The sequence below is a fragment of the Arvicola amphibius genome, chromosome 2 (assembly GCF_903992535.2).
Source record: "Arvicola amphibius chromosome 2, mArvAmp1.2, whole genome shotgun sequence".
Lineage (NCBI taxonomy): Eukaryota > Metazoa > Chordata > Mammalia > Rodentia > Cricetidae > Arvicola > Arvicola amphibius.
This window is the reverse complement of record NC_052048.2, coordinates 165,008,010-165,034,513: the sequence shown is the minus strand read 5'-3', so window position 1 is coordinate 165,034,513 and position 26,504 is coordinate 165,008,010. Positions and strand designations below refer to the sequence as shown.

The following is a 26,504-nucleotide window of genomic DNA, read 5'->3' as shown; positions in this document are numbered from 1 at the left end:
ATGGCCTTCCGGTTCTCAGTCAGACAGTATTTACAGAGAACTGAGTCCAACATGTCTCCATGCAATAGTGGCTGACACTGGCTACCAATGGCAACTGGGTAGAAGGTGCTTTTGTTATTGGGTGAAGGTCAAGATATCCTAAGGAAATGCAGCATTGAGGAAAAATCAATAGCAGCCTTTATAAATGTCATTTAAAATGCCATTCAAAACAAGGATAAAGGTTAATGGTATTTTGTTTTGAGTGTTTCAAAATATATTAGCAGATTAAATAGGAGCTACAATGACATGCTCCCCATGAAAGGACAGAATAATTAGCCACAGGTATTTAAACATCTGGTAAATATGTGAAGAAAAACAATTCTATTAGTAAAATCAGAATGCCAGTCAGGTTGTGTGCTAAAACCCGTATCTATATAGCTCAGGGAAAGAGGCCTTTTTCATATATGTGAGAATTCAGCAAAGACAAGAGTTAACTGAGCACTTGGATCAGCAGTGGTCAGGACAGGCAGTGTGACAGATGAGAAATGCTCCCAAGTGACTGTTTTATGGCACAGGGCAGTCATACGTTTCTAAGAAGTTGAGGACAAACTCAGAAGACAAGTTGAGATACGCCAGGGCATTTTGAAACAAGGGCTTAAAACTGTTCTCGGGTGGTGGTGTCTCTTGTAACCACGGTGAAGCTGGGAGAACTCAAACACTACGTGTGTTGCAAATTGCTAAAGAATGACTCAGTGCTGAATCTCTTGCCTTTGGTGAAATTCATCTGAAACACTTGAGTCAATTTGGAAATATATGCTTAAAGACTTCAGCCACTGTGGCTCGGTTAGAACGTATTAAAGAAAAGACAATCTGTTGTCCTTTGTTAAAAAAAAAGAAAGATTAAAAAATAAAAATGAAGTGTCACAAATGTGAGGGCCAACACGCTACTAGAGCAACTTGGATGTCCTAAGTGAAACTGAATAACAAAATCCCACCAATTTTCCAAAAATTATAATTGTATCTACAGTTATGTGTATGTGTGCACTCCAGGAAGGAGTTCACGATCAACCACTTTTGGGTGGCCTGAGATTCTTCTGAAATGGATGCTGGTGCTGTTCCAGCATCTTTTGAACTTTCTGGACCTCAAGAAGTTTCCCCTTCTCTTTCCTCATTGAACTCTCTGCTCTTGAGTTACCACTGCTGTTTAGGGGACAAGAAAGCAAAGGTCACCGTCACATCTTTTAATAATGAAGCTAGTGGCTTCTGTGGAGAGTGAGGACATCTTCTTTGGCCTTGCCCTCAGTACCAGCAATGGCTCTCAGCTCTCTTCTAGTGAGGATTTTGCTGCTAACTGCAACAATGTGGTTGTCACATTTATGCCATATCAGAAATTAAAAAAAAAAAAAAAACCAAAAAACTAAATTCTGGGCTGGAGAGATGGCTCAGTGGTTAAGAGCATTGCCTGCTCTTCCAAAGGTCCTGAGTTCAATTCCCAGCAACCACATGGTGGCTCACAACCATCTGTAATGAGATCTGGTGCCCTCTTCTGGCCTTCAGTCATACACACAGACAGAACATTGTATACATAATAAATAAATATAAAAAACCAAAAAAACCCTAAATTCTGCACCTGAGAAATGAACTCACATGAGGGTCTAATAAGAATTTTTTTTTATTATTTTACCAATAAACAGGCAATAAATTAATAAAACTATTCTGTTATTCATATTTAGAAAAAGAAATGCACAAATCCTTTTTTGAGCTTCCAGGGAAGGGTTTAGTGTTGGCATTTGCAGCAAGAGAACTGTTAGTTATGCTCTTTTGCTCAATGGTGGTCTTAGATGACCCCTGTGAAAGGGGTTGAAGGCCTCCAGCAGGCCGAAGCAGGACAAACCCGGCACTGCCAGGCCTTGTCCTCCTCCTCCATTCCCTCTTCCTTGTTAAAAACAAAACAAAACAAAACAAAACAACAACAACAATAACAAAAAGCCCATTATATTACATTCCTAAAGCTAGCCACTAAGTTCTAGTTCCTTATTTGGCTGTTTCCTCCCCTGAGGCTATCAAAGTATTGAAGTTCAACAATCAGAAGTCCCTTTGTGGTTATCCTAATTAACACGCCCAATCAAAACATACCAACTCATCCTAACACGGGGTTTCCCCTTTCACTTTATTAACTGCCCTTTGCCTATGGGCCATGTGTGTCTACACACACATACACACACACACCACACTCCTCTCTCCAGAGGCAGTCCTTTGTCCCACCAGGGCCAGTATCCAATCCTTATTTACCTTGTTCTCTTTGCCTTCTCCCTCATCTTCTATCTCCTAAATGTGTCCCCGATTCCCTTTGTCCCTCCAGGGAAATCAATCTCCTTTGTGCTGAGAACTTGGTCTTCGGGTGTCTTGTGCCGATTCTGGTCCTTTCGGGGGTTATGACCCATAGGATGAGAACAACTGTTCTACAACCTCGGGAGAGGCACCGATAAATCTTGTTTCAGCTTCCTCAGACTTGTGAAATTTGCTTACTTCTTGAGTAATAAGGGTCTTTCCCCCATCCTTAAGGGAATGAAGGAATTCAGAGGAAATGGCTATGCAACAGGAAGGGAACTATATCCTCAGGAGTAGAAGAAAATAATAGCATAGTATTAGTATCTTACTCTGATAGAATAAAGAAATTTGAACAGGAGAGATCATGGCTCAGCAGTTAAGAGCACTTCCTACTCTTCCAAGGATCCAAAGTTCAATTCCCAGCAACGACATGGTGGCTCACAACCATCTGTAATGAGATCTGGTGCCCTCTTGAGAAAGAGACCTGGTTAGTTGTCCTCATCAACTTAGACCATGAAACCCAATATGGACAAGTTCAACAGAACCACCATATATGGGCTGCCCAAGCTTGCTTCAATTTTTTTTTTTTAAATTATACTTACCTAGGAAGAAGGAACAATTGAAAAGTTGCCTTCATAGAATTGGTCGGTGGACATGTTTCTGAGGTTTTTTTTAAAATCATTCTTATTTTTTCTGTTTTGTGCATAAGACATTTTCTTAATTGCTAATTGATGTAGTGGGGCCCAGTCCACGGTGGGCAGTGGCATTCCTGGGCAAGTGTGCCTAAACTGTGTACCAAAGCTAACTGAGCAAGCTGAAGGGAACCAACCAGTAGGAAGCATTCCTCAATTTCAGTTTCTGACTCTAGGTTCCTGCCTTTGTTTCCCTCAATAAGGGATTGTATCCTATAAACCAAATGCCCCACAGAAGATGCTTTTGACAATGGTGTTCCATAGCGACAGAGGTAAATTAGGGTACCAACTAACAAGAATGTCCAAGTACCTTGATCACCTTTTAGCCACAGAGTTCATGACCCTGTATTGCAAGAACAAACTACAAGTATTCAGGGGAGAGCCCAGGGGATCTATGCCACCCCCACTCTTCATTTGTTCCATGACAGATACAGGTAATCATTCTCTTAGTGAATGGCATGTCTAGTGCCAGCCTTATTCCATCTTAGCTGGAGGCACGGGGGCAGCGGGCCAGACTTGGGAAGAGTACGCTATGATAGTATGAAGGGGGTTCCATTCAGCTTTATTCTCACTCTGCCGATGTCTGGGTAAAGTATTTAAACGTTACAGACAAAATGGACTGGAACATATCTGTTACTATTTGGGACAAACCAAGCTGAAGATAAGGGTAAAGTGGTGGTTACAGGATATTAATATGTGTAGGATTGGATTACTCCTTTCAACATTGTTCTGTGTTCCAACTTCAAAAGGTACTTTTCATTGCTGGGGCTGGCACAATTCAGAGGGAATACAATGTGCTTGCTAAGAACTTGTGTACATACTTTCTGTGTGTGTTTGTGTGTGCGCGTATGCAATACATAAATCAGTGGCATGCAAGAGAAAAACAGCAACTGAAAACAAAACAAAGTAAAACAGAAATCAACAAACACATAAAAACCCAAACCAACAGTTCTGAGTATGAGTCAGAAAAAATTAAAACTACTAAGTCAGAAATACTTCAGACTTGGGGAGGTGTATGCCCAGCATGCACGTAACTCCCGAGTTTGGTTAAGAGCACAGCAGAAACCAGGCTCAGGGTGCACAGCTATATAATCCTAGTACTTGGCACAAGAAGATCAAGGCCATCTTTGGCTACATAGTGATTTTGAGATCATCCTAAGATACAAGACCCTATCTTAAAACAGACAAAACCAAACCAGTTTCAGACTGAAGAAAAGCACACACACACACACACACACACACACACACACACAGAGAGAGAGAGAGAGAGAGAGAGAGAGAGAGAGCGCTCAAATGAGTATACTTGCGGACAGCTGTGAAAATTTATAAGATTGTATTTATAGCTAGGCACCATAGAGCACACTTGAAGTCTTAACACTTGGGAGACTAATGAGTCTGAGGCAGACTAGTGGGTCTACCTTTTGAGGCACCAACTTTATAAAAAAAATAATAAAAACAAAAGCAAGCAAGAAAGGAATAAAGAAAGAAAGAAAGAAAATGCTCTCTCAAAACAAGTAGAATGTAATACTTGGTTCTTTTTCTAAAGTTTAACAAAAGTAGTGACACCTTTAATAAAAACTTCTGCATGACCCAAGTATTACAATTACAAACAAGACCTGACTTAAGGCTTCCCGAAACTCCCTCTTTCTCTGCATGGAGACACTCTGTGTCCTGTCAGAAAAGGACTTTACTTTTGTCAGGGTATTTTTTACTCTTGGAGACATCGCCCCCTGCTGTACTAGACACTTAACTGCAAAACGGATGTGGAAAAAAGACAATAATTAAAAGTGAAAGAGACTTTATTTTGAATAGCATATATAACAGTCATTCCATTTAATATTTATAGTGCATAGTTATGTGTGAAAGCATACAAGGGGAAAACATTAAAAACACCCAAGAATGGGAGTGTGCAGGCAAGAAGACAGACCGTGTCTACAGCAAGCCCAGAGGTAGCGCAAGAGAGTTTCCATGGGGTAAGACCGAAAATCATGCAAAACTATTGCCATGGCAAGCAAATGACATCAGCACAAATTATAATTCCCTAGGTATGAAATTTATACATAATCTTTGGATTTTAAAAAAAAGTAAATGATTGGCCTGCTTTAATCATCTAGACAAAAAAGGAAAAAAACTAAAGAAAACAAAAAAGTCTAAGAGCAAAGTGCACATATTGTTCCGCCACATACATATAAAATACCCAAGGCCATAAGTGGAGGTCACTCGATGGCAAAAGAGAACACTGAGAGGTAAATACAAAGAAAGGCAACGAGAAAGAGTCCCCCTGCCTCCAGAAGGAGACGCTCACCCCGAGTGTCTGCAGAAGGAACTCACTGCGCGTCTCATAGTTCAAAGAGACAGGCTACGTACGAGTGTCGCATCAGGCAACATCTAATTCCTTGACATTTTCCATGTGAATCAAAGCATAGGAGTCAAAACGTTCATCTCTCCCAGGACACTAACTTTTAAGTGATATATATTATTTGGCACTAAGGGTATGCTGTTATAAAGATCAATTAAATTCAAGCTTCCAACTCAAAGATTTCATGTGTGGAAAAAAAGCGACAGTTCTTCATTGTTCTATATTTCTTTAAATCACATGCATAAAGCAGTAATTTGAAATTAAGACAGACAAAATTCCTAAGGTTAAAAAAAAAATACTGGACAAAATCTTCTGGTTTGCTATATAGTTTTTTTTTTCCTTTTATTAGTTTTTCCAATTGCATTGTATCATGAAATGCAGGCCATTGTGGAAAGCTATGGCTCAACACTGCTTGGTGTTCTCTTCCTAGGACATCAGCTTCTTGCACTCCACGGAGCAGAAAACCATCCCTTCTACAGGCATGAACTTCTGCCCGATAAGACACTTGCTGCAACAGGAGCAGAGGAAGCACTCTGTGGACGCGTGCCAGCTGAAGCTATTGTAGGTCACTCTCTGCACTTCCGGGTCAATGGCGTTGTGGCAGCCTTGACACACCTGTTTGAGGATAAAGTCAGCAGAAGACGGTTAGTGTCTGACCACGTCAGCCACACTGGCACCCGAGGGCAAACGGAACCTGAGTCTTCAGATGGTCAGTTTGAAAAGGATATGAAAAATAGGCAACTGACAGCAGCGGCATCTTCGGGGATCATTGAAGCCAGCAGGGATTGAAGCCGAGCAAGGTGAGAAATAGCAGGTAAAGGCAAACAGGTGGAAGACGCTCCTAAGATGCCCCTATGGTGTTATAAATAGGATGTTACTGCAACAAACAAAGAAGCACTGCATTTGGTTCCAGTTCATTAAAGCTTTGAAGTGGTAACATCATACCTATGGCACAGACATGTCATTCCTATGACATGGACATACGATTATTAATGCCACTAATCTCTAGGGAGTAGTAAATTAAAACCATTTTCAAAGTAATTAAGGATTCAATTAAAAATACTGACAGTACTGGAGAATAATGAGTTCACACTATAAATGTAGCCCTGATTAATTAGTTTCCATTCTGTCATAAGATCAGACATTATTTATCTGTCCTCTATGCCATGAACTTTAATACTTCCATCCCCTGTACCACTCAGCTTGTGTTTCACGGACAAGGTCTCAGGCTGGGCCCAAATTCTCCACCCTTCTTCCTCTGCCTCCTAAGTGCTGTGATAACGGTTGGGCGCCATCATGCCTGATTCATGTCTGCAGTGCTGAGGATCAAAGCCAGGGCTTCGCATACAATGCAAGTACTGCACGAGCTGAACTATAGTCTCAGGCCGCCCTTCAGTGCCCTGTGGGTTATACTCAAATATACAAATGATGCAGACACATTCATACATACACACACAGCATAATAGTCTTCGAAGCTGAACATACATATGAAGAGAGCAAACGATATTCTATATTAGTGCAGAAAACTTATTCAAGAATCTCAAAGCCACCTATGCACTCAGGGCCTTCAAGGGAACAGCATCCTTTACCACATTGTATCTGGCAGGATAGATCCTGTGTTCATAAACCTCACATAGCTCAGAGAGCTGCTTCCTCCCATCCTTCTTGCCTTTTCTATTTGAACATGAGATGTGAGGTAGCTAATTCTATTCGTTGTAAATGACTGTCTTGCAGGTGGACCCTGTGAGCCTCCCAGATGTGAATCCTGGGTGGCTATGGGATTCCGGAGCACATGGAGACAAACCAAACTAGGTATCTGGTCATTTCACATCTCCTTCTAGTTAATGTTTATCTCAGAAATCCTGTTTAGATTGGGGATATTTCTTCTGGTCTAAAAAATAATTGCTTTCTCTGTCACCTTTAAAAAAATATGAAAGTATCTCCTCAAATCAACCCTGTGAGGTCAATGATCTCCAAAGATTTACATCATGTAGCACGCTGCATGCACAAACATCTTTCCCCTTCAGGTGGGATAAAGATGTCTTGTTTTAATATTAGGTAAAGCCAATGGTTCACGTTACTGAAAAAGTAACTTTTCTAAAAGAAGCAATGGCGTATTATAAAATTAAATTAGACATTCTTTTTTAAAGTGGATAGAAAACGCATGAGGCAATGAATCAAGACTGAAGATGGCAGACATCAAACTTCACCTTTTTGTCAAACCACCGTACTTTTAGAACTACATATAGGTACATATTTTTTCCTTTTCCAGGACTTTCCCCTATGTAATAGCTTAGGGGGACCATAAACTAAACTAAAAAAAAGGTAGGTGCCTATCGTTCTGATACTCCTGGTTCATGAGCCCGACTATATATGGTCATCTTTTCACGCTGTATCTGCATTGCCATCTCTTGGCCAGCATGCAGCAGCAGCTCTTGGGAACACAATGGATGCAATAAAAAATACACTTGCACATTAAGCACCTGAATGGTCCGCACAATAAATCTAAACAGAAAGGTCAATTTTTGTTGTACTACATCCATTCCACGAGGGTTTAAAAAACAGTCACTGCATCATTTCCAGGGAGTAAAACAAGGTCCTAGTGGGTGAGTTAGTAATATATACAGAAACCATTTTTAAATGTTTTTCAGTGTATTCATTTTAGGATTTTATGTGCATGAGTGCTTTGTCTGCAATATTCGTCTGTACATCATGTATGTGCCTAGTGCCTGAAGAGGACACCAGAAACCCTGGGCCTGGAGGTTCACATGATCGTGAGCTGCCGTGTGGGTGCTTAGAATTGAACTTGGGTCCTCTGGAAGAGCAACAAGCTCTCAAAACTGGTAAGCCCACTCTAAAGTCTGGAGAAGCCATTTTAAATGGAATCTGATCTGTAATAAGAATAAATCCATTCATAGTAAGAATTTATTTTTCCATTAGGAACTTATCAGCAAGCATCATATATAGTCTACATGGCAAATGCACAGGTAGAATGAGCCACCTTGAGGTCCCGGCTGTCAATGCATTTGCAGCTTCTGAACTACCTAGTTTTAAACAGCCTATAAAGGAACCACAAGCTTTCTTTATACAAGGTTGGCTCCTGGCTCCCTACTTTCAGGAGATCTGAGGAGAGGTGGACACTGAAGTCAGCAGACAGGCTTGGGCAAGTGTGTCCCCACGTCGCTTACCACAGCATGGTTCTTTATGTAGCAGGGCTTGCACACAGGTTTGTCGTTCACCATCACGTATATCTCCCCTGCCAGGATGTTGTCACAGTCAAAGCAGCAGAAGTGTTTCAGGTGCCAGCTCTGATTTTCTGCTTGGGTATATTCATTGCTGAATATCAGCTGGCCAGAGGAGAAAAGGAAAACCCATTAGTCATCTCTCTCCAGACCATAGTGACACACCCAGGTTCTCTAGACAGGCATTTAAATCAACAAGAGCGGATGCCTTCTTGGGGTTCGATATTTCAAAATGGTAGCATTATGTCTGAATTTATTATCAAGATCAATTGATCTTTTGCCTCTGATAGTCTTTCGTTAGTTTACTCAGGACTCACAGAGTGGAAAGTAACCAAGTTTCCTGCATGATTAGTGCTTGGTGAATTCCTGTTGGCTGCTGGCTGAGGGAGCCATGAGCAGCATCAGGGAGAGGCTGCAAGTGGGTGGCCCTGGAGAACACACCTCATCACAGCCGGCACAGCGGGGCTTCTCGCTGTCACAGTAATGGCGGCCACAGTACAGCTTCCCGTTCTTCCAGAAGTAAATCATGTCGACTAGGAGTTCGCCGCAGGTGCTGCAGGTGAAACAGGCCGGGTGCCAGAGTTTATCATAGCCAGCCCTTTCCGCGTAGATGGCTGGGTCTCCTTCCTTCATGGCCTGTTTGCAGTAGTAGCATGACTAGGGGAAGAGAACCCGAATGAGAATCGTCAGAGCACTGGTGTCCCAGACCCTGCTTCAGGGTATATCAAGCAACGGCTTCAAGAGAGGCCATTTTTAAAGACGTGGCAAGACAGAGTGGACACGCCCGTGAAATGGAATTGCTTAGCTTCTTCCTAATCCAACCGCTTCCTTTGCCCTGTGTACAACACAGCACTGTTTCTTGCGTGGAAGTCACTCAGGGAAAATAATTTCACCTCAATTTTATCAGTTCCCTCAAAAACTATTATCTAAAGCGGTTAGTAATTTTGAAGATGAAACGGTATGAACTGATTGCGGACTGTATCTATGAGAAATACATTACAGTCAGTTTAGGCCTGATGCTTTGTTTATCTGCATCATGATTCTCCTTCACGTTCAAGTCATTACAGAAAAAGAAAAAAAAAAAACCTCTCTGGAAGAGACTTCAAAACACTTGCCAATACAGCTGCATACATCAAGTCTGAATCTTAGATATGGTCTCACAAGCAAAACTAGATGAACTGAAGCATAATTCATTCTTATTTATGTCTAAAGATAAACTCTCTGATTGAATTTGAGGCCTGTTCCATAAGAGGGAATTCATACTTGTTACTGTAAACCCAGTCAGAACCCATGGCTGAGGTGGTGCTAGAGAGGAGCTCACTACTGTTTTCCAGCGGCACCGATCCAGCCATACACTGCCTTCCTTCTACAAGTTCCTGTTTATGATCATAAACAAAGGCTGCCCTCAGCCTTAGTCACCACGAATGAAGATTCAGACGGCTCAGGGAGCTGAGGCTAGCTGGTGGCGAATGCTCAGCTCTAAAGAGAATATTTAGAACACTCAGGGAGTATCTAGAAAGAAGGGACAGGAAGAGTCTAAGAACTGGAAAACAGGGAAGCGGGGGCTGTGAAATGTCTTCTGCACTTTTCCAATGCAGTCAGGATCGCGAAGCGGTAAAGGCTGTCTGCACTGGGCCTGCGCAAGATTGGGCCAGTCAAGAGTCAATCACACACGCCTAACAGGCAGCACGGCCTCCTTGCTGAACTGTGGGTTACTGATGGATTCTGGGTGATGGGCAGCCATTGTCTTCATCTGGGTACTCACTAGGCTCCAAAGCAGAGTTCCAAGCCACAGAGTCTTGGTGAAGCTCAGTAGATGGTAAAACGGAAAGATACGAGTATGAGAAAGGGACATGGGGGCTTAACGGGAGTGGGAGGAAGATAAGAGAGGGATGGGGCAATCAGGATGTAGTATGTACATGTGTGAAATTGTCAAAGTACAAGTTGACTCAAACTGGAGAAAGGAACAAACGTTTCATTAATACGGGCGTTAATAAAAAGTTAAGCAGGAGTTAACAGATGCTCCCTTACTTTGATCTGCATATATCATGGTAAGATACAGAGACTCAGTGTATTCTTTGAAGTCAGTTAAGGAAGATACTAGTAATGTCATCACCACTCAGTGTTATACTGATGATATCAGCCAATGCTAGCCAATGTAATAAACTGCAGAAACATTAGACATATAACAGATAACTGGCTAACATAAAGAGTATGTTTAGAAGAAGATGCTGGGGCTAGAGAGATGTCTCAGCAGTTAAGAGCACCAGGCTGGACCAGGCAGTAGTGGTGCACACCTTTAATCCTGCAATAGGGAGGCAGAGTCAGCTGGATCTCTGTGAGTTCGAGGCCAGCTTGGAATACAAGAGTTAGTTTCTGGAAAGCCAGAGCTATAAAGTGAAACCCTGTCTCAAACAAACAAACAAAAAACCAAAACAACAACAACAACAACAAAAGAGCACCAGGCTGCTCTTCCAGAGGACGTGGGTTCAATTCCCAACACCCACATGGTAACTCACTACTATCTATATCTCCAGCCCCTGGGCATCCAAAACCTCTTCTGGTCCATGGGCAGTATGGATATATAGTACACAGATATACAGCCAGGCAAAAATCACCCATACACACAAAAATAATAAATAAATAAAACATTTAAAATTTTTTGAAAGAAAAGATGTTTGATTGGTATGTTATATTCAAGTAAGAGGCCAAGGTAAAGCCAACTACTGTGAACACACAAACTCAAGATTATTCTTTAAAATAATCAGAAAATGTAGCTTCAGACAGACCTCCCAAACGTAACTCTCCCAGCTCAGTCCAAACTGAACTTTGACTCATTTTCTTTCCCTTGTTCATTCCTTTTAGATAAAAAGCGTTCTAAGAAAGGAAGCATCCATGAACGCAAGGCAACAGTCTGGCTACTCACATACTGGGTCTTCTTGGGCTCAGTGGACTTATCCTTGGGCAGCACGGCGGCTGGAGTGTTTCTATCCCCAGCAGGACTGTGCAGCTTGTCACCCTGGGCGTTCATCTCAGAGGGGAGCTTCACGTCACCCACCCCCAGAGCCTCGCTCTTGTACTTCTTCACAAACTGCTCCATCTCCTTCACTTCCTTGGGTGACAGCTCATGGCACTTAGACGGGTCCTGGTCATGGGCAGGGAGCTGCTTTGCCAGCTGCTTCTTCCGGTACTGTGCCCCCTCCGAGCCTGCCACTGGCTGCTTCTCCTTGGGCAGCATCTGCATGTACTGCCTGGCCTGGAGTGCAGGGAGGTGGGTGTTAAATGGGGTTAGTCAATCTTTCATAACACACCAGAAACAAGTTTACTCAGGCAGGGCGGTTCGTCCTTTACTATAAACAACTAGGGACAGTGAAACATAAAAGGCAGGTTTCTATGAACATAATAAACACATTTTTCTCCATGAGACCAGCCCCCTCCATCCAGTTTTCAGAACATTTGCATCGCGACTGTTTAGCTGTGCTGAATCTACAGACGCGTGGCTATGAGAAGATTTTGGGTAGATCACTGTGAGTGCGCGTGGATCAGTGGCTCTTTCTGCACATACAAACATCACTGCAAGATTTACTGTAATGGGGACCTAACTGACCTTGCAATACCTCATCCAGTTGTCATAATAATGGAAGAAGCTTGATGCAAAATCACATTTTTTTGCCTTTTATAGTAAAAGAAATATAATGTTGGAGCATTTTCTTCAGTTCTAAATAAAGTCAGAAGTGCTATTATTTATTCCTCCTCATCTTGGGAAAAGTTTTGTGAGTATACCAGAAAATTGGGCAGATTGATAGAAAAAACTCTCAATTATTTTAATCTGATTTTCACATAATTACTAAAATTGTTAGAAAGATTGCTTTAAAAATCAGGTAAAGTAGACATTCAAAAAAGTCTGAGTTATCTAGACTCATATTTTAAACTGTAATAATTGGAACCTAAAGCCTCTATAATGGGAACTCAAGGAAAACAGATGTGTAGCGGTTGACTCTATTACAGAAGGAAGTACCCTAGTACTTCCTAGTTCCTAAGTCTATTAACAACAACAAGAACAACAAAAGACTCTTCCCTCATCCTCCTCCCCCCACTACTTACCAGTGCCTGGTTCTGGACCGGGGGAGCCCACTCATAGGTAACAGTGTTGATGGAGACATTCTTCTTGGCAGCAACCGGATTGGTCAATATCATAACATTGCGTTTATACATGGGAATTCCATCTGACTTCAGCTTGGCAATCAGGGTGGTGTACTTGGTGTCTTCAAAGAGTCTCCCCACTTTCCGATCCTCCTCGGTGCTCAGGAGGACATCATGTTCTTCCTGTGCGCATTTGCAGTTACGGCATATTTTTCTATAATTTGGGGGAAAGCAGAAAATAACCAACTACACCTAATGGGTGACAACTACGTATGTGCAGTCCTTCATGGCTCATAAAATATCTTAGAAGGTATTAGATATGATAATATAAACAAGAAAGTACTTTTTTGCATGGGGAGGGATGAATATTCATAACTTAAGAAAGACATGTGAAAACACATCCTTGCTTTATTTGACTTCGACAAGCCAGGTTCTAACTAAAAAGTGCATATTTGAGAGGGCTGGTCTGAGGATGACCCATGTGGTAGCTTCAGACCTTACCCTCTAACCAAAATAAATAAACGCATAGAGCTGTCCAAACTCTCACAGCAAGAGAGGCTACATTCCATTCTTCTTCCTATAAGCCGCCCAAGGTGACCTGGGAAGATGGTTTGCTACTATACAAAGTCATGCAAATCAAGAGGTATGAATCTTTGCGTTTATTTTAAGAATTCCCGTTAGACTGCCCAGGCCATCAAGGGTACGCATATCTGAAAAGCCACCAAGTATCTGAAAGGTGCCGTCCAGAGCTACGTGTTGGGAGTCGGTAGGCGTACCCAGTCCAAACAGTGGGGCTGGACACGGGTCAGTGGTCAAGAAAGTGCTGAAAATTTGCTTCGTGTAGAGAGTGATGCCGAACGGAAGGGCTGAGAGGTAGGTTCTCTGGTCATTGAACACATCCACTGGAATGAGGTTTACAGAGCTCATGGCCAGCTTAACAAGAGCTTCCCCCGCCTCATCCAGATGACCCTCCCTGAAAAGGAACTAACTGTTCCAAAGTCAGAAGGGGAGGATGCACAGAAGAAAAAGATATCTCAGAAGAAACAAAAACTTATGGCATGGGAATAAACTCAGCATAAAATAAATGCAGATAAAATGTGTGTGTATGTGTGTGTGAGAGAGAGACAGAGACAGAGAGAGACAGAGAGACAGACAGAGAGAGAGACAGAGACAGAGATAGAGAGTAGGGGTGGGGAGGAAGGGAGATCTCACATTCTATTCATTACCTGTTAATATTCCATTGTCCTTCCCCAAGCTTTCATTATTTCCCCCGTGAAAGACCAAGATCCTACGTTTAAATCTATAGCCTTTCTCAATTTCCTTTCCTCTTCATTCCTCTCCCTTTCCTTTCCATTTTCATATTTTCTTTCTCCACTTCTTCCTTTTATATCTCATTTTTTCAAATACTTATCTACCAGCTGTCATGTATTTTATTATTTATAAGATGAAAATGGCCTGGTACTAGGTTCTGGCCAGCCAGGACTACATATAGACACTATGACTCCAAAATAAGACAAATGAATCAATGATCCTCTGGACTCATGATGTTTGTTGCAGTTTAAGAACAAAACCATGCTCCACCTATCTCTCTAGCATCAGGCATTCACTCATGCAACCTTCATGTGTGTCCATGTGTCAGGCAGCATGCTTGAGATCAGGGCCCAATGAAAACCACAGATTTAACCTTTGTTGTTGTTGTTGTTGTTGTGCTGTTTTTTAGTTTTTCAAGACAGGGTTTCTCTGTGTAACAACCCTGGCTGTGCTGGAACTCACTCTGTAGACCAAGCTGGCCTTGAACTCACAAGAGATTCACCAGCTTCTGCTTCCCCAGTGCTGGGATTAAGGGCATGCAACCACAACTGCCTGGCTTGACCATCTAAAATCTACTTCCTGGGGAGATGATTACACAGACACACACAGACATATTGTAATCGCATCTGTGTTAGGAATGGAAAAACAGACTTCCGTGACTGTAGAATTTTTACTTCAACCTGGTAAGGAAAGGGTTCGAAAAGAAAGTGGCATTTAAGTTTAGAGATGAAAGTTGCATAAACCCTAAGTAGGGGGTGTGCAAGTGTGTATCTGTGGATGGGGAAAGGACACGAAAAGGCTCCCAACACGTGAATAGAAAGAGGAGTATTTGTAGTGGCCCTATAGGAGGAAAGAGATATTCACATGGGTCCCATACCAGATGAGCCTAGCAGTGAATGAGTGAGAAGCTGATGAGACTGGAGATGGAGACAGGCACGAGACCCTTGCAGGTGCGTCGTGCAGAGTTTGACCTTCATTATAACAGCATTTACGAGTTATTGAGCCACAGAGAAGTAGTAACAGGATCAGACCTACAATTTCGAACACCACACAACCTACCATGCAGAGACTGGGCTAAAACATACTTGAAGACTATGTGTTAATCGTGCATTGAGTTAGCAGCGGTGTGGTTTTTAATGACAGCACCACCGTAGCTACTTTTAATGTAACTCACATGTTTGGTGGTCTGTGCTGCGCTGTGGGTAAGATATACTACAGCTCCCACAAGGGCATTGGAGAGTGGGATCAAAAAGAAGAGATTTCAGATCCTCTTACAAGCAAATATAACTAAACCCTGTCATTGATTTGGGCATAGTGGTATTCTCAAAAAAAAAAAAAAAAAAACCCAAACAAACAGATTTCGGTAATGAAAAAGATGGTAAGATGAATGTTGGAATCATCAAGATTAAATACAAAAAAATAGGTTTGAGGTAAGGAGTGGGAAAAGTTGAAAAGTTGAATATCTTCAAGACTAAACTGCTGTGGTATTTGGATTGCCTGTGATATGGGATAATGATATCAACTAGACTACAATAAACAACAATCTAGTGCTAACTATTCTGGTAAAACAAAACAACACCCTCAAATCTTGAGATTCAGGGAGCAATTTGAAAACTCTGTCAACCACCTTCACCTCCTGGGGAAAGCATGGCAGGAAAGGCTGAGGTCCAAATTGGAAAAGGTGACAGAGGAGGTAAAGGGACAGGGGATCTCTGTGGTATTAAAGTTTTAAGCTTGGATGGAAATATGGCGCAATGAAATTCTGCAACCTTAGATTACTCAGGAGGCCAACACAGATGCAAATTAGCATTAGATACTGTTAACCGTGTGCCAAATTACACAGATCGCTAGCAAAACGTTAGAGCTTAGCTGCTCATACCACAATGGAAGAAAGGACAACTACGGGGGAAGAATTCCACCCAGGAAAGTGTGGGGAAAGGTCAACTAACTCTAAACCATGAGGAATAAAGACAAGAATGACGGGGGAACTAATCATGTGAAGTCGGATATTGGAAGCTCCCGACATCTCTCTTGATCGCCATTGCTCTTTGTATCTCATCAGAAGACTGGAGCCGAGGCTGACCCCTTCCCTTCCCGATCTGATGTTTATGAGAGGAAGGGGGTGAACTGGGATGGGGAGTGTGCTGAAGGGATGCGAACCACAGCTGGTTCCATTCTCTTAACAATGCCTTTCTGCTGTTTCTGTTTTCTTAATAACTCATAGCATGACTGTCCAAAGAAATAAAAATCAGGAGGAAAAACACAAATACCCAATCCCAGTCCACCAAATACTGAGCACATTTGTAGTTTGTATATTAATTTTAAGATATGAAGCTAGAAACTAACCGTACTATCTACAATTCTATTCATACTTTCCTGTAGGTATTATTCAGAGCAGGAAGAAGAAAATCAATGAAACACAAGTAATCAGATTCATCAGGAAGGAAGGAAGGTAGGAAGGAAGGGAGGAAGGAAGAACGGACGGAAGGAAGGAAGAAAGAAAGAATAAATGAATTCTGGAGTTATACCCTGATGCTATGACTGGCCACATAAAGGGGTAAAGCATTAGCATGAAGAATATTTCAACTGGATTTCAGATTTAGAGTTGAAATTTTATGCCAGAACCAGGAAAAACGAAGCGCTAAGAGATAAATGGATGTCTTTGCCAAACAACAAATTCTTATATAATTATATGTTTTTGTGCCTCCAGTGTTCTTAAAATTCTTTCTAGTGCATGAGCTGGAAACACTAGGCATGCTGTGGAGAGAAGAAACAAGAGAGAAGGAGACAGGGAGGGAAGAGGGAGAGGCGAGAGACAAAGAGGGGGCAGTTATGGGGGTGAGCGGGCACATCACTTTTCTTGTACACGTCTTGGTCAGGAAACTTTATTTGGTAAAAAATATCTGTGGAGAATTAATGTATTTTATTATAGCTATAAAAGATTCTTTCTTCCCTCTGATTATCTCATACCCCATCTAGTGGAGTGGATCTGATCACCCATCTATGGTGTGCTCTTTACTCGCCTGCAGGTATCCAAGGGAATTATCTACAAAACTATCGCGTGGTGCTTAGATCAAGATTACTGCTACACCTTCTGGAGAGGGAATGAGGTAGAGGAGGAATTTAGTTCTCAAGACAGGTAATAAGCCAGGGCCTATGGGGTGCATCAGAGCAATCAGCAAAGTGACTGCTTATCGGAACAGGCATATAAGGGGACTCAGACTTTGGATTTGGTGACCTAAGTTTGCACCGGTAAATATGTGTACTATAAAACAGTTTTTTTTTTTTTAAAAAAAATGACCAATAAAAGACACACTGAGGGAAATGAAACTTGCTGGTTTGTAAACATGAGTTTTGGCAAACTGTGGGTACAGTTCCATTTACTGTGAAAGTTCTAAGTAACCAATGAAACAAGACCCACCTCTATAGCAGTTTTAGCATGTGCTTGGTCATCCTTTGGAGGATTTATTTTTTTAATGAAGCGTCTTTTTCCTACCAACCCCTTTACCTACCCACTATACCTTTGCCAAGCAAATCCTAGCAGGCTAAGCAACACGCCAACAGCTATGGTGAAGAAGACGAGAAATAAAGTGTTGTGTTATCCTCAGTTTTCCAAGTAGAGAAAACCTGGTACTGATTAATGAGGAGTTTTAGACTGGGACTGTTGGCTCTTCCGCATTCCCACTGCCATGGGGATCGTCTGGGGACTGAACACTTGGCAAGACATGACTCAGAAAGGGCCAGCTGAGCACCTTCTCTGCTGGACCGCATCACTGCACAGCTGGAGGGAGCGTACACTCCCAGTTCTTTCAACTGCAGCTCCGTGCCTACAGTGAAGAACCAGGGACAGGCCACCACAGCAGCAAGCCACCCTAGAACACGGGCAGGGGCCAGGAGCGGGACAAGGCTGAGATCTCTGCTGCACTAGTTAACAATTATTCTTCAATCATTTCATAACAGTTCTCAGAAGCTAGCCCACAGAGTCAGATGCATGGGGAAGTAGCTGGGGGGATTCAGAATTAAGATGGTTAAAATCTGCATCTACTTAAAAAAGAGAGAAAGAGAAGTAGAAGGTTATTTTTTTAAATTAGCTCCTAATACACACACACACACACACACACACACACACACACACACAGAGAGAGAGAGAGAGAGAGAGAGAGAGAGAGAGAGAGAGAGAGAGAGATTGTTATATAAAACAAACCCAAACTCCAGGTTTGATATTTTTATGAAATAACTTGAGAGTTCTTTACTTAAATACAAGAGAGAATGGAATTTCTAAAGCCTTAACAAAGAAAAACATAGAAATTTACGGTTTCAAGCTGAAAGCAGTCAAAAATTTCAATTCACCCTCTTGAGGAAGAAATTATTTTTGTACCACGCTTCATAAAAATGATTATTTTTCCATTGCAAGTGGTGGAACCTGGAGAGCTCTGGCGCACTGCCAGCTGTCCTGCTGATATAAGACGAGGCTATGCCACCACTACAAACCGTAATTTAAAAAGCCAAAAGCTGCCCTTTTGGAACAGGGATATACATGTATGGGCAGGAGTGTGGGCCTCTGTGACAGAATCCAACGGAATGGTTACTCCATTTATGGTAGGGAATCTTCAGCTTTCTACCAGCTTTAAATCAATCAGAAATTCTGCAGCATGTACGCGATGATGAAGGAATCTCACCTTTTGTAAAATGCGGCTCTTTTAACATAGGTAAGGCAAAAGTATAATTCCATTGCTTATATGATGCGTGAGTGATTATGGTTGTAGTGATCTTACTATATATTCAGTATGAAAAAAATGGCTATGAATGTTTTAAAATTTTGGAATTGTGCCAGACATTTCATAACTACTTATATCTGCATTTTGCTGAAAGTGTGTCCCATAAATAATTCTTGTTGGATAAAGAGCAACTTTCTTAGTCTCTAGTTTTCCTCTAGTCTTGGGCTCTCTAGCACCTTAAAGGAGGGGAAGAGCTCTCAGATAAAGGATGTCATTGTTCGCAAGGATGTCTGTGCCACCAAAATCACACTGCAGCGCAGATGGCCTGGTGAAGCTCAAAGTTGCCTGGTTGTGAGAGTGAACATGTGTTCCAGCTTCTAACGCGGCGTGAGGAGGACTGTGCCAAGCTTTGGGGTCAAGTTCAGTTCTGCCTCCATAAGCCATGGCATTGGTAAGGTATTTATTTACTCTCCTAAGTATGCTTTCTCCTAATGGGTGTTAGGAAGAATCTGGGGCATAAAATGCTGTGATAGGCAGGCTAAGGCCACCCTAAGATTTCACCCCTGGTTACTCAATCTGATCACTCAGCTCTTCAAAAGGAAAGGAAACAGAATCATTGAGACGAGGGACACAGAAAGGTCCTAAGTACTGTTGATTGGAAATGGATGTGACTGTAAGTCAAGGTATGTGTGTGGCTTCCAAAGGTGACAGCAACCTCATCTGAAAGGTAACGAGGAAATAGGGACCTCAGTTGCCCAACAACAGCAAAAATCAAATCCTACAAACAGCAGGACTGAGTAATTAGATATAAACAAAACAAAAGTCTTGGTGTATACCAAGACTTTGATAGTGCCATTCTGAGATGCCAAGAAACAGAATCAGCTACGCTGTCCCTTCCCCCTGTAAGTATAAGAACCGAGGCTCAGTTAATCCATAGGTGGTATTTTTGCATACTCAATTTGTGGTAAACATTTGTGGCGTATAGAAAGGGTTCGTAATTATATATATTAAAGACTCATTGGCACAAACACGTCATTATAACATTTTTTAAGTTTTGCTATTTAAATAGAGTTTGACAAACCTCTATAAGTACAAATATTTGCTTTTAGTTTGCTATAACTTTTGTGACACATTCTCAACTTCCATTCACCTCTCAGATCCATGCACCACCTGCGGCACTCTGTGTTGTGCCAAGAGGCTGACCATATAAGGGGGGCTCCCCGTCCTCAGCGATGAAACAATGTGAGGCACTAGCCAGAGGCTTATGAGTGAAGCAGAGTGAAGCCTGAATATGCCACAGTGTTCAGGAGAAATGATCTCTAACTTGGGAATGTGTGGAAACACAGGAGGGAGGGCCACAGATCACACTGCCCCCTCCAGTCCATATGCTGAACTCCCTAAGCCTGGTTAAAGTTAAAGCTTCCAGGGAGGGACTAGGGATCAATGAGGTCATACAGGAAGGGTCCTAACTGGATAGGACTGGAGGGCATACATAACACATGGATGACTCTGTCCCATGTATGTGTGTGCACATGTACACATGCACTGGCCATGAGAATGCATAGTGAGAAAGCGACTGCCTACAACACAGAAAGCAGACCCTTGACAGACTTCACAGCTTTTGCAATGGCTGGAGAAATACATTTGTACTTAATCCACCAAATCTGTGCTGTTTTGTTATAGCAGCTGGAGCTAGCTAATACAGTGGGCAACAGTAGTACGTGATCTAAGAATTTCTGTTTCTAGTGATGGGAAACAGTATCTCCCCAAGCACGGACATACACGGAAAGAAATTTATGGAACTTGGGGAAAAAACATGGAATAAGTAGTTGGGAGTACATGATGCTCAGAAGAAGGAGAATGACTGGATAATCAAGTAGGAGCCAGACACTGAAGTCTGCCAACAAAGGTTGAAGAAGGTGATGAAATGGATAGGTCCAGTGTGCACAAAAGATTCTTAAACAACAAAGACGTCCACAGCAGTACTACCAAACCATTGTCAGCATCCCATTCTGTGGCTACGAGGAGGCTGCACTGGTAAAGAGGTACAGACCTGAATCTTAGATGTCAGGACTGACAGTGACGATGAAGGTGATTCAGTGGTTGGGGACCCTGTGCCTCTGGTTTGCAGATAGCATCTTTGTTTGCACTTAGGACCCCTGGTCTGGACTATTTCACTACGACTGTACCAAACAGGGGCTAGAGAGATGGATCAGGGCTTAAAAGCAGTTGCTGTTCTTCCAGAGGACATAGGTTCAGTTCCCAGCATCCACATGGATGCTAACAATTGTCTGCAACCCCAGTTTCTGAGGATCATACAACCTCTTTTGGCTTTTGAGGGCACTAGCCACACATGTGGAGGACAGACATATGATGGGGAGCTAACCAATCCCCTTGTTTGAGGGGCGTGCCCCCTCCGGGGCCCCAAATACCTTTAAAACATCCGTTTGCATTTGTTTTCGTTCTCTTTATTTCCTGCACTTCCCTGGAACTCTGGCTCTGTAAGTCTCTCCCATTTTCTCCTTTTATTAAACCTGAGTAATTTACATTAAAGCTAGTTTGGTTAATTCCAATTGCCGACCGACCAAGCCCCTTCAGACATACATGCAGGCAAAATACTCATATACATTAAATAAATAAGTACTTTAAAATACGTTTAAAAAATACTGAAAACTAGATGCACCCAGACGTCAATGGCATCTGCCTCTGGTCTTCCAGTTATGGAAGCTGGGGCCTGATGAGAAATCATACCACAGAAGCATGTCTGGACCCCCGCCAGGAGAATGACAACATTACTAAGAAATATCATCTGGTGGACCATACAAGCGCCAGCTGGGTTGGAGGCCAACCTCTAATATTTATGATGCTTGGACTCCAAGTCTCTGGCCATTTTATCAAAGTGGCCTATGTAATAAAGGTAAAGAATCGATTTTCATGCCATGAAGGTCTGCTCTTGCCTGGCCAATGTTGGAAGAATTTGAAAATATCAAATGATAGCGACCTGCAGGATAGAAATGACCCAGACAAAAAAGTTACTCTAAACTAGTCTGGTTTACAGAGAAGGAAATCTCTCTTAGGAAGGAGCTTTACAAATCTCATGAGCAGTTTACAAAACTGCATAGCTGAAAGGATTATTTTAAGCTTGAAAACATGGTGTCCAGCAGGGGGCGATGTGTCCCTCCGTAAAATCAACAGTAGTCACAAAGGAAAGTGGTGCCGGCAGTAAGGTGAAATAGTCACCAACACAGGTATTTTTCAGGTTCCTCATTCATGGGTTCAATAAACAGAAAGAATAAAACAAACACACATGTGCTGTTCTTCCCCAAACAGTACAACAGAGCAATTAGTCACCGACAGAAATCGGAAGAAGTGTGTGGCTAGAACGCAAGCAAACACAAGATTTTCATGATGAGATCTGAGCATGTGTGCTTCTGACTTTTCAGGAGTACGAGGAGATAGCCTCTAATCCTGAGAAACTATTTCTGTTCAATGATACTATCTTTGTATGTCCCTACAGACACGAGAGCTATGTTAAGACTGGAATTTACAAACCCAATGGAAAATTCTAAGTAAACTCTTTGATAAAATAAACAACAAAAATAAAGAACAGAAGCATTACTCCTGGAAATGGTGAAGTTTCTGTTGCCATTGCTTTTTCAGACATTTTTGTCTATTTCCTAACGCTTATTAAATATGAAAGCTTTTAAAGGAGACAAATATGCCAGATTTTATTATGTTCCTCTCCCATCAGCCGTAATGGATGCTGACACCTTTTATTCTTGTGTTGCACGGTAACCCGGGGCATGGAGGTAGTCATTAAGGGAAGCCAGTTCAACATGGACTTGGCTTACAGTTCAGTGGGGGAATGTTTGCCTTGCGTACAAGAGGCTCTAGGTGCAATCCTCAGTACTTCAAAAGAAAACATTGCCACAGGGCAACCATTATCTACCGATAACTGATTTGTATTTTTCTTGACAATATTATGCGACCTCTAACTTCCATCAGGCATGTGGAAGAACTCTGATGTTCTTTGAAAGAGCACGCTTCCATTTTTAGATTTGCGTGCTACAAATAAGATCTATTCAAAGTATCAGTTTTGATCCTGTACTTCTGTCCTTTGGGGGTACATGAGCATCATTCAAAAATTAACAACTTCTTTTAAAAGGCTCAAGTTTCTGAAAGTTGCTCAGTAACAAATTGACCCGAGATATGAGCCCACAACTGATGCACACTGATCAGCCTGCAAAAACAGGTATGAGCCATGCGGAGCTGACTATTAGTACCAAGTTAATTAGCAGTCCTCAGAGGAATTACCACAAACTCCTCTGCCACTCAGAAAGGGCATATTCAGTGGGGGTGATGGGGATTAAGAAATCAAGCAACTCCTCCTACAATCATTATCGTCCAACCCACGCTGTCGTACTTCATGACACGAACGTAGAACAGTCTCACTTTTACTAACTTCTTAGAAAAGAGAAGCTCCGCAACTAAGCAGCTGGTCAAGAGCTTGTCAGAGTGCAGGCACGGTGTCCAAGGGGCACTGCCCGGCAGGAGAAAACGCTGACGTTGCTACGATAGGTTTCAAGAGCTCACCTCCAGAAGTGCAGTTCAAACCCTTCACAGTTCTCTTTGCATTTCAGACAGGGGGCTCCAAATCCTTGCTCATGACCTAAGCCCATCTGTTAAGGGGGAGAAGAAAAGGGAATCTATTATTATGAATTTGAAAAAATTTTAAAAATTCAATAAACCACACTTTTTAATTCCACTTAACACTCTTGTTGATGTAACTCTCAAACAAATCTTTTACGGGTTTCACGTTGTTCAGCCAACGAAGGCATCAGGTATGTAAATGGCGCCTGCAGCCCGTACACAGCATACTTTATGTTCCCATTGCTTTTGTCAGGGAAGGAGAAGAAGCGAATGCAACTTTAGAGACGACTACAGACAGCGAAAGGCCACAAAACTCATGAATTTACGTCTTTGCTCATTATGTGCCCAGAATGCCTCAAATACCGGGAGAGCTCAAAGGGCAGAGACTGGAAAGCGAATAAATATGTGAAAGAGTTTAGGAATTATAATTAAAATATTATTTTATATCATGAAAATACAATCAAAGCAACTACAAACATCTATTGAATACCTGAAACAGTATTCTTTATTTCTTACTATTGAATTAAAATCTTACAAAACCGCATAAAACACTTAGGAAGCAGGCAGCACTATTGCACTGTTCTTTCTCTTTCTTTTCTTTTTTGTGTTTTTTTTGTGTGTGTGTGTTTTTTTTACAAGAGTTTCTTTGTGTAGCCCTGGAGGTCCTGGAACTCACTCTGTAGACCAGGTTGGCCTCAAACTCACAGAGATCCCCTTGCCTCTGCCTCCGAGCGCTGGCATGAAAGGTATGCGCCACCGCCACTGCCCAGCTCTTTCTCTGTTCTTTAAAGATGATTTTACTGAAACCCAAAAAAGTTTTCGGAATTTGCTCAGGATCAAAAGGTCAGCCCATTCCAGAACTTACCTGGACACCTCCTCCCTAATGACTACCTCTCACAGTGCTCACAGGAGTTATGAAGGCTGTCAAGGGAGAAAAACAGTCAAAAGGCTTGGCCAACTGTAAATCTAGATTTGACAATGACTAGCCTGGTGAGACAGCTACAATGGCGCAACAGTGGTACTTTTATATGAGGGGTAAGAACAGCTGTCTATTTGGACTTGAGACCTGCCCTGTGATAGAGACTTAAGCCTGGCACTGTAATCCAAACAAGTATCGACAGCTAAGAGGTCATGGATGCTAGAGAAGAGTAGACTACTGCCACTTTCCTAAAGCGGTATAATACCGAACTGTAGTCTAAATGCATACATAACCTTGTACCCATAGATAAGGGTATCTCTCAGCCCTAATCAAAGAAGTGTGTTTTTGTACTAGATGGAAACTATCATGGAACAACTGACTTTGGGCTATGACACATCTAAAATATGGCTCAGGGAACATCGAGGGTGTGGTGAAGTACTGTATGAGCCAGAGGACCAGATTCTTGCAGCTGGATAGTAACATCTGGATATGAAAGGGAAGCTGCATCCATGAACTCCCAACAATATGGTTGCCTAAATAACATGTTAAATAGGAGATCCTTGAACTCATAAGAACACTAAGCTACATGCTCACATGTAGTAATGATGATGATGGAACTGAATTAGAGATTGACACACATACTTTCATCCTTTCTGAGTGCCAAGACTGAGTGGAGGCACCAAAAGTATCCTTGACAGAGGAATTAAGTAACTAAGGGTGGCGAGAGATCACACCAGTATATACCGTGTCCTTCTGTGACCCAAGGGAAGAAGTCCTAATTAGAAACAAAACAAAAATAAAGACACCTAGTTTTCAGAACCACTGCTATCAACTAAAGTCACGAGACTGAATTTTTAGCTGGCCATGAACTTTTATTGCCTATGACAGAAGTTATTTTACATTTCCAAAAGCTGGGTTACGGAACTTAAAGCTCACTGGCACCCAGCTGAAGATCTCTATCTTACATCACTGGGGAAGAATTTCTCTACTCCAACTCTCTTCTCCAAACTCAATTGTGATAAGCAAGCACAATAGCACTCTAAGAAAAGACAATAGTGATCCCCACTCTCATTCTGCGTTCAGCTGATGTACCCGCTGCCAGACTGAATTGCAATCTGGATGTAGTTCTAAAACCCAATACAACAACGTTGTCGGTAGCTCTACAAGCATGCGATGAACTTCTGATCTGCTTCTACCTGCGGCGTCTGGCAATCTGTCAGTCTCCTCTCGAGAGTCAAGGCTAACCTAGATGATGGAAACCATACTAATCCTACTTTATAGAGCCAGATACATCCACTCTGCCCCTGAGTTCATTAAGGTCCACTCCCATCTTCCCATCTAATGTACACTGTCAGAAGACCTGGGCTTCCCAGTTCCTTTGAATTTCAGTTCAAGATCCCTATTTTTTTTTAAATCCCCATCAATTTCTCTCTCTCTCCTTTACTTCATGGTCAGGATTCCCTGAAATCTAAGAACCAGAATCCTCACCACACTTCTTCCCTCCTCTTTGTCCCCAGCAAAAACCACTCGAACTGGGCAGAGTCCTGCTTTTCACAGAAAAGATGGTCGTTATTTTTAGACACCTAAGTCCTACAAGCTAGTTTCTGCCTGGCTCTCCGTTCTTGAGAACTGCTGGGGAGAAATTTTAACCAATGTGTTATCTAAGGATACTCAGGATGCAGTCTGTGTGAATGTGTTATCTATGATACTCAGGATGCAGGTCTGTGTGACTGTGTTATCTAAGGATACTCAGGATGCAGTCAGTGTAACTGTGTTATCTAAGGATACTCAGAATGCAGTCAGTGTGACTGTATTATCTAAGGACACTCAGGATGCAGTCTGTGTGAATGTGTTATCTATGATACTCAGGATGCAGTCTGTGTGAATGTGTTATCTATGATACTCAGGATGCAGTCTGTGTGAATGTCTTATCTATGATACTCAGGATGCAGTCTGTGTGAATGTCTTATCTAATGGTACTCAGGATGCAGTCTGTGTGAATGTCTTATCTAATGGTACTCAGGATGCAGGTCTGCGTAAGATGGGATGGAAGAGTAAAGTGGGGAGGCCTAGGTGTTAGCTCCTTCTCAGCCAAGGCAAACTGGCCACATAAGACAATGAAAGCCAGATCCTTCGACTCATATGAATACAAAGATTTGT

The 26,504-nt window shown here is 42.1% G+C and overlaps 1 protein-coding gene across 1 annotated transcript in view; it reads right to left on the bottom strand.

Annotated features, from left to right (window-relative positions):
- Positions 1 to 4,783: 4,783 nt before the first annotated feature.
- Tes (testin LIM domain protein) overlaps positions 4,784 to 26,504 on the bottom strand; it is a 39,269-nt gene continuing 17,548 nt past the window's right edge. The window contains exons 2-7 of the mRNA XM_038320799.2: positions 23,369 to 23,454; positions 12,708 to 12,960; positions 11,530 to 11,859; positions 9,045 to 9,260; positions 8,550 to 8,708; positions 4,784 to 5,976 (exon numbers count right to left, since the gene is read on the bottom strand). Coding sequence (XP_038176727.1) covers positions 5,788 to 5,976; positions 8,550 to 8,708; positions 9,045 to 9,260; positions 11,530 to 11,859; positions 12,708 to 12,960; positions 23,369 to 23,454 — 1,233 coding nt within the window. The 3' untranslated portion in view covers positions 4,784 to 5,787. The remainder of the gene's footprint in view (positions 5,977 to 8,549; positions 8,709 to 9,044; positions 9,261 to 11,529; positions 11,860 to 12,707; positions 12,961 to 23,368; positions 23,455 to 26,504) is intronic.